This window comes from Anopheles marshallii, chromosome X, assembly GCF_943734725.1.
Source record: "Anopheles marshallii chromosome X, idAnoMarsDA_429_01, whole genome shotgun sequence".
NCBI classification, from domain to species: Eukaryota; Metazoa; Arthropoda; class Insecta; order Diptera; family Culicidae; genus Anopheles; species Anopheles marshallii.
Genome location: NC_071325.1, coordinates 18,201,542 through 18,219,226, shown reverse-complemented (window position 1 = coordinate 18,219,226; position 17,685 = coordinate 18,201,542). Strand labels below are relative to the sequence as shown.

The 17,685-nt window shown below is 32.0% G+C and overlaps 1 protein-coding gene across 5 annotated transcripts; it reads left to right on the top strand.

The window, feature by feature from the left end:
• Positions 1-3,010: 3,010 nt before the first annotated feature.
• On the top strand, positions 3,011-17,343 carry LOC128717869 (troponin I). 5 transcript variants are annotated; one of them, XM_053811545.1, is made up of 6 exons: positions 3,011-3,154; positions 3,273-3,396; positions 9,721-9,821; positions 14,860-14,903; positions 14,980-15,121; positions 17,269-17,343. In XM_053811545.1, exons 1-6 carry the CDS (start codon positions 3,011-3,013, stop codon positions 17,341-17,343), a joined length of 630 nt encoding a protein of 209 aa, XP_053667520.1. The 5 variants fall into 5 exon arrangements, with proteins under 5 accessions (XP_053667520.1, XP_053667536.1, XP_053667528.1 ...); XM_053811561.1 differs by lacking the exon at positions 9,721-9,821 and adding an exon at positions 8,158-8,258; XM_053811553.1 differs by lacking the exon at positions 9,721-9,821 and adding an exon at positions 6,073-6,173.
• The last annotated feature ends 342 nt before the right edge of the window (positions 17,344-17,685 follow it).

Here is a 17,685-nt window from a genome sequence, read left to right as displayed (position 1 = left end):
CAGGCTTGCAACCTCTCTTCGATTACATCGATTGATTGTACATACAAAAATAATTTGGTCGTAGTTAGTAGTAACAGAAAATAAAAAAGCGCTATAAATGACAGGTGGAGGAATAAAGAGACGAATTTCAAGTATGCGATCATATTGACAAAATAGACATGATTTAGAGACGTATTGTCTTTACGGCATTCAGTTGCGTAGTAGATCTTGGAAAGCTATGAAACGGAACAAATATGGCGTAAAAAACGAATGAGAAATATTTCATACACATAGTTTCAAGGACCCCTTCAGTAAACGTTTAATTTGATATATCCATTTATTTCTTAGGCAGAAGTTATTTTTATGTGAAGCATTTACATCTGAGGCCAGCAGTGAGAACATCTTGCACACGACATGCTTTAACGCAGAACCTGATGTGTGTCAATTCGCCTATAACTGAAAGAACGTGTTTGGAATCTGTGTTCCCTGCTTCCTGTTACTACCACATTGGTTCTCTAAATTTGGATGCTCATCGCTGTAGAATCTCGCGCAAATTAATTAACATGCGATTGGATCTGCGCTTGCGCTCATCAACGGTCTATGCGTCTGTGTCTGTTTCGAACTTTTTTAAACAGCCGCTTCTTCTTGGCCTGATGCAAAGCGGCTAAGTTTATCCCAGCACTCCCCACCACTAAAAAAAATTAGTAGCATCATAGTCGGAGCTAAGGAACGAGAAGCATTGACTAGAATTTTGGCCAGTCAGTCACGTCGCTTCAGATTGAACAGTACTGTTTCCTAGTACTGAATAGCTGCCTTGCCAGCAATTGTAGTGCAGTTTTGCCATACCTCTGGTTCATCCAAATTGAGTTTTTAGCTTGTTCTGAGGTGAGTTCTAAGGGATCGTGCACTACCGTTTGTTTACTTCTGCTTTCGAACCGACAAAAGCTTCTATCAAACTTGTTACACCCGTGCTGTATTGTGTGCATCGTATGAGTGTTCAATTTATGCGACGCTGCAACGAGTTGATGCAAACTATCATTTTTCAAACTCAGTGAGTTCAGTATGAGTCAGTCCTTCATCTTCTGTTCAAGATCTGCAACGACCACGATCCTGTATTTCCGCTGGATAAGTAAAAGCTATCATCCTTCAACCACGCCTCGGCTGTTTCAATGTTCGAAAACTTAAGTGATTTTACAAACGTGTATGGAAAATGCAAATGCGTTTAAACAACGTTAATGATATTGAATGTTAAATCTATTCAAATTGTGTTTTTTAAAGTTAGTGTTAGTTTTATTAGTTCAGTTTTAGTTTAATTACTTTCAATTTTTGCTGAGGTATATGATGGTTGTAACTTAGCTGTACTAAGCAGGGATATTGCATTTTAAGTCAGTCCTGTTTTAATTTATTCAATCGATTTAATTTCTGATCAAGCTTATTTAATCCAAAACCAAGCATTTAATGAATTAATTTGCTATGTCCATATGGTTTATGACATATATGATTTTTTTTACTCCATGATTTTAGTACCAATAATGTAATTCATTTTTTTTATTTTGTATGAGCGGCTTTACCGTTCTTGTTGGTCGTATATTTACCCCCAATGTTTTATTTACTCCAATCAATTACATTCATCAAAAAACTTGATTTGCTCTTTATTGATTATTGAAAGTTCAACGTTCAACATATTTCTTTTATCTGGTTGAGTTATGTGTAATATATAATGGTTCACGTTTATCATATAAACCAACCATCAGCTTAATTGTCCGTTCTTACCATTCAGTTGCCATTGAATTCAGTTTATGTTAGCAACTGTCGTGATCAGAGTTCCTTTATGGTTACAGCTAATCAACATGCGACAAGGTTTACATATTAAACTTTTTTTACCATTATTCCGGAAGACCGTTTATTCCGAAGACAATGTATCTGTTTGAGCATCGAACATTCTTGAGACACACCGTTAGCCTAGTACAAATATCTGCAACCTGTGCCTTAACGTGTATAGTGTATAGTGGTGGCAAAGTTTAAAAATAGATACGTGGTGCGTGTTTTAGGTCACCGAGTGCTATGGTCCAAATTTGGATCGCAGGCCTGCAGCCCTCTGAATAAAAATCATGTGTGTTTCGCATGCGCATTACATAGAAAGAGGCGCAGTGAAACATCGAAAAGGAACCACAGCTCAGAAGAAAAGTGCCATGATGTATTCGTTCAGCCTTCAGTAAACATTCTTCAGTACAAATGTAGGATGAGCTCGGTGCCGGATTTCTGTACATGATTGCGCAATTTTCACTGTGAGGATAAAAATAGAAATCTTGTTCGGTGCAATTTGTACCAGACAAAATTCTATAGGAAACGAAGTGTATGTTACCAACCAACTAAAAAAAGTCTGCTATAAACTCTCAAGACATAAGAGTACAAAAAATGTTTAATGTGGAAGCAATATTTCTATATTTCTGACTTTCTTCAATGGCATCGAAAAACTCATACCTAAAAATTCAGTTTATTAGGAGATTATTTCGAGTATTTCACCACTTGTATCGGGTGATTGTGTCTATAAAACTATTTACTGTATGTATTAAGTCATTTTCACTACATTCAATTTCTCTTTTGGGTTAAACGTACCATTCCTCTTATGGAGATTAGGGAATATCGCTAATATTGAAATAATCCTGATTTAACATTCTTTCTACTTTTTGTATATTTTAACTTTTTTACTATTTTGGATGTCCATGAATTCTCCATACGATGACGACACGATAAGTGCATCGCCATAAGAAAATTTAAATTTGGAAAAAATACTTATTTGTTCTGAACTATCCTTTAAAATTTTTGAAATTTCTCTCGCAATGCAGTTTTTTGTGAAATATCCACCAAATTTGAATAATATCAAGTTTAAAAAATAATTAAATGATTTGCGTTTTGCATTAAAAGCATTGCTTGTGAACAAAAACAAATGTTTGTGATGCCATGTATTATTAAATATAAGATGAAATTGTTTTCTCTTGCCAGACGTAAAGTTTCCAACTAAATCATCATGGCTGACGATGAAGCAAAGAAGGCGAAACAGGCCGAAATCGAGCGCAAGCGTGCCGAAGTTCGTAAGCGCATGGAGGAGGCTTCTAAGGCTAAAAAGGCCAAGAAGGGTTTCATGACTCCGGAGCGCAAGAAGAAGCTTAGGGTAAGTGTTAAAATAAACATTCCAGGAAAAAAATGTGTGGATTGCATTTAGGTGTTTACTGCTAACTCTACCTTACCCAATTTAATACATTTGACTGTTTTTCTGTGTTTCAATATAGTTACTTCTGCGTAAGAAAGCCGCTGAGGAGCTAAAGAAAGAACAGGAGCGCAAGGCAGCCGAGCGTAGGCGCATCATTGAGGAGCGATGTGGCAAGCCCAAAAATATCGAGGAGGCTAACGAAGGTAACAAAAACTTGCTTACTTTATTTCAAATGAAACGATTTTTTTACCCGATTCGTCAAAATTCACATAGTCCCAATTCAACCGTTTTAATTCATGACGATCTAATTTAAAGACTTGTTTAGTTCATACTCACAGCAAGTTTTATTTCTCCATCTGTGAAATAATTTGTAATCCGTTTCTGACAATTAATATCGTTTTTCAACAATTGTAAACTTTATTGTACGTTTACATGTTTATTTAAGTGTGTAGTTCTTTTTTAAAATGTATAAGCTCATTCGAAACGAGGATGGATGTTATATTCCCTCCGTCAAGGATCTCAATAAATACAATTGGATAAATTTATTTGGTTACATCTAACAAGAATGCTGCTAGTGACAACGGCTTGTAGTGGACTCAAAAAGAGTTGTTACTCTGTAGAGTCTTGTTCAATAAATCGACGTGTTAACTCTTTTAACTACCTTCAAATAAAACCTTAAAGTCTGATTATTTCGTGTTCCGTTTGGAGGTCAGAAATTTCATTAACTAATTCGATTGAATTCAAAAAAATATGAGAATTGATTCCGTTTGTTCTTTTTCCCACTGCAAATATTTAGATTCGTTGTCATTTTTATCTTACTCGAAAAGTGTCTGTTACATCAATCAATCAATCAATCTAGCTCCTTTTATTTTATCACACATTCAACAGTGAAAAATTATAACTTGACTTTTCACAATACTATTTTTACCATGCTAATAGAATGTGATGTACGTTGAATTCAATTTTTAATCGAAAATTATAGATTGAATTGTAACCATCTGTTCAAAAGCTCATTTTTTCTAGTTAGCGTAATTTGCTTTACAAGTGGGATCAACTGCTTATATGTGATCTTTGATTGAATATAGACACCTCTTTGAATATATCAATACATTTTATGATTTGAAGCACTTAAATACATATTCTTTATTTCTACATATTACAAACGATGTGTATATTCGTCACAATTTTACACTAAACACATTCATCTTGTCATACACTTTTTCGACACATGAACTGTACGCTGTACACACATCACCGGGCTTACGTCAAAATCCACTTTTAATATCAGATCAAGCGAGAAAGATCCTACGTGACTATCATCAACGTATAAATAACCTGGAGGAGGAGAAGTATGATCTTGAGTATGTTGTTAAAAGGAAAGACATGGAGGTACATAAACACAGTAAATGTTTATAAAAGCTACAATACTCCTACTTAAAAGAAGTACCGTTCGCTATTTTACTATGTGCGCCACTTTCTGCAAGGATCGAATACTTATCTTATTCGATTATATCTTCATTGCATTATCTTCTCTTTACTGTGCACTATTTACCTTCTTTCATTCCATAGTATCTTCTCGATCTACGCTGCATTGTTTGTTATTCATTAAAATTGTATGCTCACTTTTAATATTACGTGAAATTCTCTATTTATGTTCTCTTTTGTCTTCTGCGAATGTATCTTTCTATTTATTCTCTTTTGTCTTCTGCGAATGTATTTTACTATTTATGTATTTATATTTATTCACAAGCATTTTAATAACCTTGTTTCTACATTTGTGTCCTCTATATGCTTATGATTTCTATTACAACTTTTGTTCAACATACGTGGCTAAAAATGAATTTAACATAAGGTTGTTGCACCAAACGACAGTTTTGCATAGCTATACATTTTGTGGTATCTTTTTTCAATTCATCCCAAGGAACTGTTTTACTCGCAGATTAAACCTATGCAATTGAACGATATGAACAATGTACTGTAATGTAACTGTAAATTGAACATCAACTTTTTGTTTGATTTACTTCCAGTTTTAATTTTCTATTAAGAATAGCTTTGTTAATTAAAGTTTTCGAATAGGTTTAGATAATCGGGATTTGATAGACGAGGAAAGTTTTTTAAAAGCAGAAAAATTTCGTTAATTAAGATATTTTACAAGTTAAAAACAATTAGATTTTCATACTAGGCTCAATATTTTCCAGGTTTTCCAATACTTTTTATGTTTTTAAGGTTTCATAACAAGTAATTTGAAATTTCAATACTGGAAACAATACGAAAACGGTTTATAAGAACCATTCAAAATTGTTTATTTCCTCAGTTGGCCACATTCATGAAAACAATGTTTTAGACATGACAGAATTGACAGATTTACGACTAGACCGCTCTTGCTAGTCCAGTACTAAAAAAAATGTCCGGAAACTACTCAAATTTTCATAACGATAGAATTATCCATTATTGAATGCTACAAAACAACCTTTTTCATTTTTTAGACTACGTTGGATTTATAAAAATAAGAAAGGTTTCTTATTCAAATATATCCATAAAACGTGCGACAGGTTTAGTATTAGTTTTCCTATTAAGAGAATTCAATCAACGATAATACAGCAAACGCCGTCATCATGGAATAAATAAATAATAACAATAAGAATTCAATCAAGGTCAAATTTGATTAAATCATTGCAGTGAATTTCGTTGTTGTTCTCGAAAGAGTAACAATTTTATTATCAACAAATTTTGTGACGCAATCAACAATAGAAGAACATTAGTAGCAAGCCTTGATGAATATTTTTTTTCGTAACTGACCATATGTTATCTGCAATATTTCTAAGGTTGTAAATTTAAATATTTCAGTTGCATTCATTTCATTCCAATTTTTATTATAGCCAGTCTGAAGAACATATGTAAAGAATACCACACCAGAATTTGTTCCCTAGAAGGCGAAAAAATTGATTATGAATATGAAGTTGCTAGGAAGGATTTTGAGGCAAGCAAATTTAAGCATTTCAGCTCAACCCAAAGCCATCGTCATAATAACAGACGTAATTTTGTTTGAAGCAAGGGTTGCTAACACGGTTTTGCCAAACCGCTTTGGAAGTAAATTCAATCGCTAGCAAATCATAACCGCTGGCAGGCCTTGCAGGCATAATTCTATAAACGTTACATTTTATATTACTTTAAAAATGTATTTATAATCACTAATCCACAAGTAAAGTCATTTTTTTACAAAAAAAAGCATTTGTGCCTTTTGTTTTATCTCCAGCAAAATACAACATCTCGATTCAAATCATTCGTGATCGTAATATTTGACTTGAGCGTGTTTTACTTTACAATATTTAACTATATCAAATACTGCTGCAAAGAAAACATGCCCTATCCTGCTAGAATAATGCTCTCATAAAGATAAAATATATTCTGTTTGTTTGCTACTTGCCTCACTATGTATTTTTATCCGGTATTTGGTCGATTTAACGAAATACAATGCATACTTTTGCCATAAAATTTGACCAAGTATTCGTTTGATGTGACCATAACACAAATGTATGGCTTCAGCAAAAAGCTTGAGCTCTTGTAAAGCCTTCACTGCCGCATCTATTTCTATTTTCAACGCCGCCTTATTTTTATACATGTTGGAATGCGTTAACAGCAAAGAAACCTCCTATCACTGTGGTTTTAGATGCATAAGCCACTGTATCGTAACATTGGCTTAATGGCTTCTCTATGAATATATGTATTCCTATCATTATAATTAATTTGTTTTCCTTTGGTTTATAAATAGACGATACACTAATGACTAATTTCGTATTAGGCAAGTGACACAGTTGGTGGAGCTGATTGCTTCCCACAGAACTTTATTGCGAAACGCACAAATTCTTTACTACAAGAAATAATCCTTTTCCAGAATCTTGCTTTGTTGTAAGTTATTATGGAAGTTTTTGCAGAATCCTTAAACATGTCATTATTGAAGGAACGATTATGTGCCGATAACCATTGCTTTTCGTGATTCTAATGCGTTATTGACGGTTAAAACGCTAATAGGGCACTTTATAAATTATTTTGTGTTGCGTAGCGCTCGTCGTAGTTTCTGATCATTATTGTATTGTTAGATTTATGGTGGAAAATTATTGAGGTTGAATTCTTAGAACAAAAACTCTTTCTCTTGGCACATTCGCCAGGGTTAGTTCTCTATGCAAAAAAAGCTAGTGAACAGTTATCATAACCAATATTTTGTAATAGTTACAAATTTCCATGTGTACATGGTTTGAACGATAAGTTTAGACGCTTGAATGGGCATTTAACTGGTAGAACAACATACAAAATATATAAATTCCGGAGTTCTTGGAAATCTCAAGTTTGAACGGTAATTAAGATGCAGTTTATGTTGTGATTCATACATATCCTCTTGCGTCAAAGCGCATCTTACAAGGATATAAAAGTTAAGTAAGATTGTTCTGTATCGTTAAAACCCAATAACATGATAACGCTGAATATATTTTATGATCAGTATCTTATGTTATTCGTGCGAGTCGTGTGAGTGTTTTATGCATATCAGTATGTTAAATATTTGGGACGGTATTGGTAGCTGCGCCGTTCTACACACGACAAACCCGGTCCAAAATTCCATCCGGACCTCTTAACGCAGGACTGACTATTCAGCTACGGGTAAATGAAGTAAAAAAAAAACCAGAAATGGCAGGCCTAGACCTCGTGAGGATGTTGTGTCGATTTAGAAGAAGAAGTATTTGTCCAATATTTTAAAAATAATTTGTGTGGGCATTACGGCCTGGCCTAGTTGCATTCATGCCGCATTATGACATAAATTTATAAATATCACCAAGCTAATCGCGGCTCTGATCAATCATAAATAAATATTTTAAGTAGATACTTACATTCAATTAATTAGTATCAGCTCGCCAAAATCCAATAGTAAATAATACAAATACTCTTGCCTATTTCATCCTTTTTAATAGCTGAGCTTCAAACAATATGTAAGGAATATTGGAATAGGGTATTTGGTTTGGAAGGTGACAAATTTGATTTAGAAAGAATGGAAAAATTGAAACAGTTTGAGGTAAATCAATTAATCTCATTATTTCATTTGAGTTTTAAAATATTTGAGTGGCCTTTTTGATATTGTTGTATTCACTTAAGTTTGTTACACCTTTGTTTTTTTTTAAATTAAGAACAATATTCACCCTTGATACCTCAAAAGTTATCATTGGAAATTGCAAATATTGTTGTTTGATCCCAACATCCGACACATTGACAAACATGGATACACTTCCCTCAAACTCACTTTTGTATGGATATGCATAAAACATGAATTAATATCGAAGATAATTTTCTCTTTCAACGAAGTATTGTTTTTCGTTTATCTTCATGGATAGCTGTCAGTAATGCATAGAATAATTAAGAGCATGAATTGTAAAATACTGAAATTTAATCTACATGGATTGATATTGATTTCTCATTTCTATATTCTTAAATACGAACGTTACTCAAACCAACGCAAGCTATATTTATTAACGACAACCTTAATCAGTGCTTAAGCACATGTTCTATAACACACTCAACTGATGACAAAGCAACTCACGTTTACGGAATTCTACAAACTATTTTGCCAATGAAAAAAGATACAAGAAAAAAACACAAAAAATACAAAAACTTTGTTACCAATTAAGTGCTATAAACCAAATCAACTTTATGAATGATTAATTAGATTCACCGGTTTACTGCTAACAAACTTTTGTTAAATTTCCTTACATTTTTAATTATGTTCACATTTAACTTCAAATGATAGATTAATTGTATTTGTTCTTTGAATATAACCGGGTCAAATTTGGAGTTTAATTTTTTTAGTTTCAATATTCGTAGGTACATCTGTAGTATTATTTGTAAGTTTATATGTCCGTAACGTGTATGTAATCATTCACTTTTGAACACCACTTCAAAGCAGTAGTTTTGCTATGCAATATCAGTTTTTAAATTTTACAACTGTAAAATATTATTAATTATGTTCTCATGACAACCCGTTTTTGCCCGTGGCAAGTCATGTCGTACTTAATGACAATTACAATACAACAGTGCAAATTACTGAGCAACATTACGTGTAGGACACTTGTTCGTAATGTTCTCGATGGAACAGAATAGACATTGAGTTACATTTTGATTTTTTATCAGCAATACACGTTATCTGTTATTATGCGTTATCGTATTCCCACATAACTTCACTTTACTTATTGAAACCTTCAATGTAAATGTTTACATTTGCAAAATCCTATGCCTAATAAATTTGTGTTGTGAGTTTTCATTCCATTATCTTAATTTTACTTGTTTAACGGTAATCGTTTTGGAGTCATGTCATAATACAAATATTTTGTAATTTTTCATACTGAGTACTACTGAACAAACCAATTGGTAAAAAGTGGTTTGGTTTTAGTTGTTGCATAAGATACCCTTAATTATTAGTTGATTTTATTTCGATCGAAACTATTCCTTATTTAAGTATCAAAACTCGCTTTTCCCATTTGCAGACCAGTTGAAAGACATTGTAAAAGAATATTACAACCGTATGTATACGTGTGAAGGCCAAAAATGGGATTTGGAATATGAAGTCCGGAAAAGAGATTGGGAGGTACTGAATGAATTCGAAAACCATTTTAAACAGTTTAAAACCAATCCAGCAATTCACGTAAAATCCATGAAAACCCTTCTTTTAAATCCAGTCATTTTACCATTCCATGAATACATGCCCGACCACTCCTGAGTACCAGTGTTATATGTATATTCACTTAAAATGTACATATATTTATAATATATGTTATATATACTTCACGATTAATATATTATACATATATGTACTACATGTATACGCATATTCAAATGTAGTGTATATTTAAATGGATAATTTCAATTCCATTATCATATATTGCTCATTCTCATTTTCCAAATCATTTTAGATAGTACTGCACTTTTGAAAAGCACTTTTTTATTATCTCCTAAAATCTTTAGACTTATTAAGTACTCCTTCTTATTTTTGAAGATTCATTTGATCATGCTGCATATTCGTTTGCTTCATTCTTTTGTCTCCAACTAAAAAGAACCTTCAGTTTCAATATTTTTGTACATTCCTTTTTCTTTCACATTTGATAAAATATTTTATTCATGTGTATTGTTCAAAATATTTAATATAATGATTCAACACTGATGCTTTTAGTTATGGATATGCTTATTTATTTAACAAGATTGTATTTTCTCATTTTGAAATCCAGTTAATGCATGTGTTAACATTAAAATAATATACTAACTCTTAATTATTTACATATTACATGTATTACATGTATTTTATTATTGTTGACTTAGTTTTACAAGCTAAGATCAACAAAATAAAACTTGAATTACTCGTTTGCGTTGATACGGTTTTTGGGTAAATTATATTTGAAATATTTGTTATTTTCTGTTTCGTTATGTTTCCAAACGTTTCCAAACGTTGCAATTTTACTAATTCTCTTAACCAGTATGCATTACTTAAAAGGCACAAAACGAATCTTCTAATATGGTTATGCAAGCGTGCGGTTGTCTAATCCACTCCTTGACAATTATGTGTCAGTTTGAATTAATTGTGTTTTTAAACAATAAAAAATATTAATTCAGAAGGAATTTTCCTGCATGACTACCTTGATGACTTGTAGTTCGTCAAAGTGAAGCGAAACGAGCTGTTCATAATTCTTTTCGCAACTTTCCTTCGTTTGGAGAAGTTTGTAGTTTTATTTTTCATTTTAAAAGAGAGTTTATCATTGTTGTAATTTTGAATACTTACTTATTCGTGCGATACAGTTTCGTTGTTGCATAGAAATGTTATTGTCATACCCACTGAGGTTCGTAGGCAAAACGTGTCAAAATAATTTTACAAAACCCCAGCTGAACAATAACTGCCAGGAGCGATTTAATTTCTTTAGCTTAGTACTACTGCAGATCTTTTATGATAATATGCATAAGCATGTCAAAATCGGTGTCATTCTTTAGCAGGCTTCGGTCATATTTGCTATTTGAACCCAAAGCTAGTCCAGTCAAAATTAACCCTTACCGGGCGTGTAGATCTGTCGTGCTTTCTCTAGTGTACTACTTATTAGGCCTATGTGATGCTGTCCCAAAATATTTATACAATTGGCATTTGATCAATATATAATTTGCAAATTTTAACATACAGTCTTTAAAACACTTTTTTGTTACTTGTTTAGTATGTACTTTCGTTAAACGTTTCTTAGATAAAGTATTTGTAGCACCAGTTAGCCCCTTTTTGATTTAGGAATTCAGTTGACTTGAACCTTTATTTTTATCAAGATTCTAAGCGTTTTATTTGTAGGTGCAAATATTAAAAATGCAAGAAACGGGTTTTTGGACGAGTGAAATAGTTTTCAAAAAATAATCAGAAATATTTTTATCAATGCCTTGCAGATTAAAGCCATTTCTTTTTGTTTGACATTAGCATTGCTACTGCATAGCAAATTTGTGCATCATGAAGACTTTAAATAGATGAGTATTATTAGTTAAAGAAGTTAAATGATTTTTAGTAAATTTATGGTGAAATTACCCGTATTATAGAACATGTTTAAAATTTTTGTCTCGTTGGAACGGACTGACCGTATCGACGTAGCCGGATAGACAGTCCTTGCTACGGAGGATTGGTCCGGATGGGATTTTGGTTTGGTCCGTTCGTACGAGGACCGGCGCCACTACCATCATGCCAAAGGGGCGTCACAAAATGTTTAAAATTATTATATCTATCGTATCGTATCTAGTCTACAATTCCCATTTATTCATAACTTATTTCATAGTGCATAGCTATTTTTTAATATACCGTACGTTTTGAATACCGAAACGTATTCATGTGGGTTGGCTTGGTGGTATTGTGATAGTGGTGGTCCTTAAGAAAGAATAAAAGGTTATGCTAATAAAACCGTAAAGGAGGGAGTAAGGAGGAGTAGTAAAAAGCTGTGAAGCAAAACGATTCCGCATTTTAAATTGTTTTATTGTCAACGGAGTGAAACACATAGTAATTTAATGTTAATACAGTTAAAGTTTTTTCTTTTATTTTAACTTTAGTTTGAAAAGCGAATAATGAAAAAAAGTTATGAAAATCCTATTTCTAGAATTTAACAATAAAAAAAAACAGAAGCAGTTGTTATTATTATATGTATCTTACAAATTAAATAAGCAACATGCTTGGATTTCTTATTTTGTGCAGAGCAACGAAAAGTGTGCAAAATGCATTAAATAAATCACGTTTGATGTTGGCGTTTGTGTAAAACGTCTTATTTATTTAATATGGTTGTAACTGCCCTTAGCCGTATTGTCTTAAAACGAATCTTTGGTTTGTTTTTGTATATTTGGGGTATACAGTCACACAGTATGAGGAATATTTTTTTCATCAACAGTATTTTCCAGATTACAGTCTGCGGATACAGTTCAATTCAATCAAATAAGTATTTTCCGTATTCTCCTATTTGTATTACGGAAAATTATTGCGATGGACATTTTTTATACCAAAAATTTATTTCAAACAGCATCCGATGAGTGATTCGTAAGGTTAAATAGTACAGCACATTTATGGTTTTTAATGTTCATTGATACTTAAGCAACGAAATTCAAAATGAAAAACTATAAATTTGTGAATTGTTTGAATACTTTTTTTTTCAACTTATTAGTAAGGCGATCACAGTTATATCGCCTTACAACAATTTTCCTTCGTAAAACATTAGTTTGGTGGTGGTGAAAAAAAGCTTGACAAAGTATTATATATTCCACACACAATACATTTCATCGAACTTCGATTAGTAACGCTTAAATCATGTATAAGAAACACCTCCATACAAGTATACTCCATACTTATAGCTTTTAATTCATATAAACAATTGTCACATCTCCATGGAAAGGATTAGATTAAAACATAATTAAAATTTTTTAATGTTTTTAACTGCAACATATGTTTTTAAAGCGCAGTATCTGCAAGCTTAAAGTATAAAATTATCGAATAATACTTATAATCAATCAGTGCTTGGATCGACTCAATGAAGTTTTGTTATTATCATTATTATCCTTTGTAATGGAAAAAGTCATTTGCGCAAATTTGATATGATGCGACTCATACATTTATAAATATAATACTATTCAGCGAATATTGTAAAGTTTTAGAACAATAGAAACTTTAACTACTAACAAACAAAAATTCAATCTAATAAATTTATTCGTTTTGTAATATAATAGCGTATTACATAACACTTTTTAATCCAATCAAAGTTGCAAAAATAATGAAGCAAATGAATCAGCCTTTGAAACGATAAGTTGACAAGAATAAGCACAATTAATTGCAATATTATAGAAATATCTCTCAGAAAAAAGATATTCCACATAAACTGACGGGTTGAATGCAGATATGTTGAATTACAAAATTATCGCCTTCACTACATATGAGAATATCATTAATAGTATCAGGTTATTGTATTTTTTGTATTTTTTTTCTTGGCATTGGTTACATTGTTCTCGAGTTGGTCATCAGGCGCAAATTACTATCACGAGTCATAGAACTCATACATAAATTCACATTGAATTTCAGCTACATTGTACACGTTTTAAAAGTAACTCTAGAACTTGTTGCTGCTATGGAATATGTTGAGCACATGGAATTATGCTGTTTTGTATTTATATCATTAAGATTACAATTGGTTTAGTTCATTTAAGCATTTTTCGCTTAGCAAATTAATTAGAACGACAACACCATAACATAGCCTATTCCAAACATGTACCTACCCATAAGCTTTCATACATATATGGTATCGCATTTACACACACAATTCATTCCGTTTTATAAATTTGTAACGAAATAAGCATTATATGACAAATTGATTAAACTTAAATTGTTCAAATAACAAAATACATAATTGTAGCGACATATAGCCCAGGTATGTCAAGCTATCGGCCTCAAAATCTTATGCTGTGTACAATACAGTATTGCTTGACAATTGAGCATTCCATCAAATGATCTAATTGCAGTGAAACATATCAAATTCTTAAGATCTAAAAATATAAATGAAAAGCTAAGTGCTTGCCTTCAATAATTATTCAAATGCTCGTAATTTCCAAAAACCGGAGAATCATACATTATCAATGCCTTTGCAGTCCACTGTCGCGCTTATTCGAAACAGGGGGTGAAACTGGCCCGACTAAAGGAATAGTTTGACATACCTGAACAAATTTATCCATACCATAATGCAATTTTACTGTTAGTAACGCTACAGATAACATATCGCTTCATTACGAATTGCAATAAAATGAATGGCTGGGCTCTATTTTGAAAGCAAGCAGCAAACATCTTTGCTCTGCTTTGCGCTTTTCATGTATATTATTTACTGGTTCATTGGTTACTATTACTGTTACTTATTTTTCATCTGTTAATGTAAATATGTTAACTTACTAACTTCATGTTGCTTACATACATCTATCAATGCTTTGTATCATCTTTAAAATCACACTTTGCTTATTGCTGCTTAATACTAGCTACTTAGCTGAAAAAGCGTTTACTACTTTTTAGAAATACTAATGGTAAACATTTCAACTCTTTCCATACTGCGGTCATGCATTCGTCTTTACCCATGGTGTTAACAAACATTTAGATTTCCGATCTAAATGCCCAAGTTAACGATCTGCGTGGCAAGTTGTGAGTATATGTTTTACTAAAACAGCGCTTTCCATGAAAAACTATAATCGTGTAACTCATTAACTATTTTCAACAGCGTTAAACCAACTCTCAAAAAGGTTTCCAAGTACGAGAACAAATTTGCCAAACTCCAGAAGAAGGCTGCTGAGTTCAACTTCCGTAACCAACTCAAGGTTGTTAAGAAGAAGGAATTCACCCTGGAGGAGGAAGACAAAGAGGTAAGCTAAGCAGTTTGGTTTTTCATATCCGAAGGACCGATTTTTTAAATTTGTATTTTTATCCATGCGACAGCTGCAATTTTTATTTTTTTTTTGTTTTTGAAAGGTACAAAGTAATTATATGGCATTTTCAACAGCATCTGTTTTTTAATTGATGATTCACACAGAATAATCTGCTAAGATGCGTGCTAAAAAATGTGATGAAAATGAAATTTCGTTACAGTTTCTACCTTTATTTGACTATATCAATTAATCCATTTTACCAATTTTGTTACATTTAGTTAAGATATCTGTTTTGAAGGATAACATTAAAAGACGCTTTAATATGTATATTTATAATCATTATTTTCTATAACTCCATAAGATCTTTGTTTTTTTTAATTATCAAAATACTGAATCAATATCAATATACTGTACCGTTTATTGGTAAACTTCCTTCAACAAAATAATTTATGTTAAATGAACTGCCATTTTCAATTGCAAGAAGTTTCTATTAAACGGTATAATGTTAATAAAAATACTCAAAATACAGCAACTACGAGATTGGCTTAACGAAGTTTTTAAAAAGCGCGCTTAAGCAAACTATATAAATATTTACATAGATTTTTTATGTCATCTTAGAAAGATAGACCAAATTCAATGCATATGGTAAGAAAACTATTTTTAAATCGTGCATAGTATTTTTTGTGCTATTAATAACACACTTCTTCCAAGAAATATTTTTTAAACACAATTTATATTTTATTTTTCATATTATATATTTAAAACAAACCGGTTTTGTAATTTTCTCAAACACAATTCCATAATGTTTCTATGTGATTATTAGGTCCTCATACGTTTTTTTTTTTTGTATTTTTATTGAAGGTGATGTACCTCCTAACATCAAATAAATCGTTTTATATTTGTATATTTGAATACATTTTTGAACGTCGCAATTATTTTGAATCCTTTATAAAGGTCCTTCCAAATCGTGGCTTTTGGTTTTTGTTTAAAACTGTCGCATTTGCAAATTAAACATTGATGATCCGATTCCTACTACCTTTAACAGGCAAAGAAATCGGAGAAAGCCGACTGGCAGAAGAAATAAATGTAGCTGACATCAAGATCAACCAACTACATAGAATGAAGCCATCCGTTCTCTGATATTACTTTGGCATTGAATAAAATGAAATTATGAGACGTGCGATAAAAAAATCTACAGTCAGTCGTAACTACCCAACTTTATTTTCATAACATGACATTTAATTTTCGTATGGAATATGGTATATGACAAATTCAATTATGTAAGAAATCCCATTGCGAAATACGGATCCTGCACAACCTTGAAACATGAGTATAGTATTGTAAAACGTACAAGTGAGCACTTAATGAATGATGTAATATAGACCAGAGCAAGCCAGTTTTAGTTTTATCCTCAGTTTCAATTCGGAAGTTCAAACTCACTAAAACTTTAAATATCTGGCAAATTTAGTTTTTCCTATTTATTTTAATGTAGAGTCCTGCTACTATCAGTCTATATTTGCAAACAAGTCGAAAATGAACATTTGTTTCATGGCAGCGTTTGTAAAGTAACATTCGTATCTTGGAGTCCTACTGTCCAGCCTCACACTATATCAAAACATTAAAAATGCTCCAGAAAGCAACAGCTCAACTATCATAGACACATCAATAAAATTTAAGAATTGGTTATGCTAGTAGACCACACACACCAGCGAAAAACTAAATATATTTTCGGTCAGGTAATTAAAACATTTATCATTGCATAATGTAATTCTGTTTAATTATTGTTCCACATTGGGTTACTTCCATTTATTTGTTAAAATTGCGATCAAATGAAAATCCCCTCTTTAAACCAACATATTGAAACATGGCAAATCTAAATATAGCAAAACACTATTGCGAAACGAATTGTAAGTTTCATTAGCAGTATTTATATTTTAGTCAACTATATTTTCAATGTGGTATTTCTTTTGTACTTAGTAAGTTTAGCATTGTACTAATTAATTCAACTTCTTATTTTCTTTTCCAACTTTTCTTCGTGATTACCATCGTTATGCCGTCATGGTGTTTTAACCCATTGTCTGGAAAAACACCCCGCATCAAACGAACCTCCAACTGACACACAACACCGTATTCCAAATGCACAGAAGAAACCGGACTGGTCCAAGAAGGGCGACAAGGTAAAAGAAGAGGCAGCAGAAGCTGTTGAAGCCGAGGCATAAACTGTGTACGAAAATCTTCATAATTTCTTACAAGATATGGCAGCCTATACTACCACACGCGCAATGTTGCTATTTTTCGGATTTATTCCGTCAATAAAAATTCATACATAAAAACAAAATCATCTATTACCCTATGCTACCACCACCTTAAAAGCCATGTTTATCCTGTATGTGTTTGATAATTAATAGATTACACTTTTTTATCTTTTTCGTGTCAATGAATTATTTGAGTTACTTGATAATGAGTAACTTACGGAATATCTTTGCCTTTTAAATCCTTTACAAAACCAACTATTTTTTATTACCACTTCAAAACCATTGATGGCAAAAGTTTCTATCGTG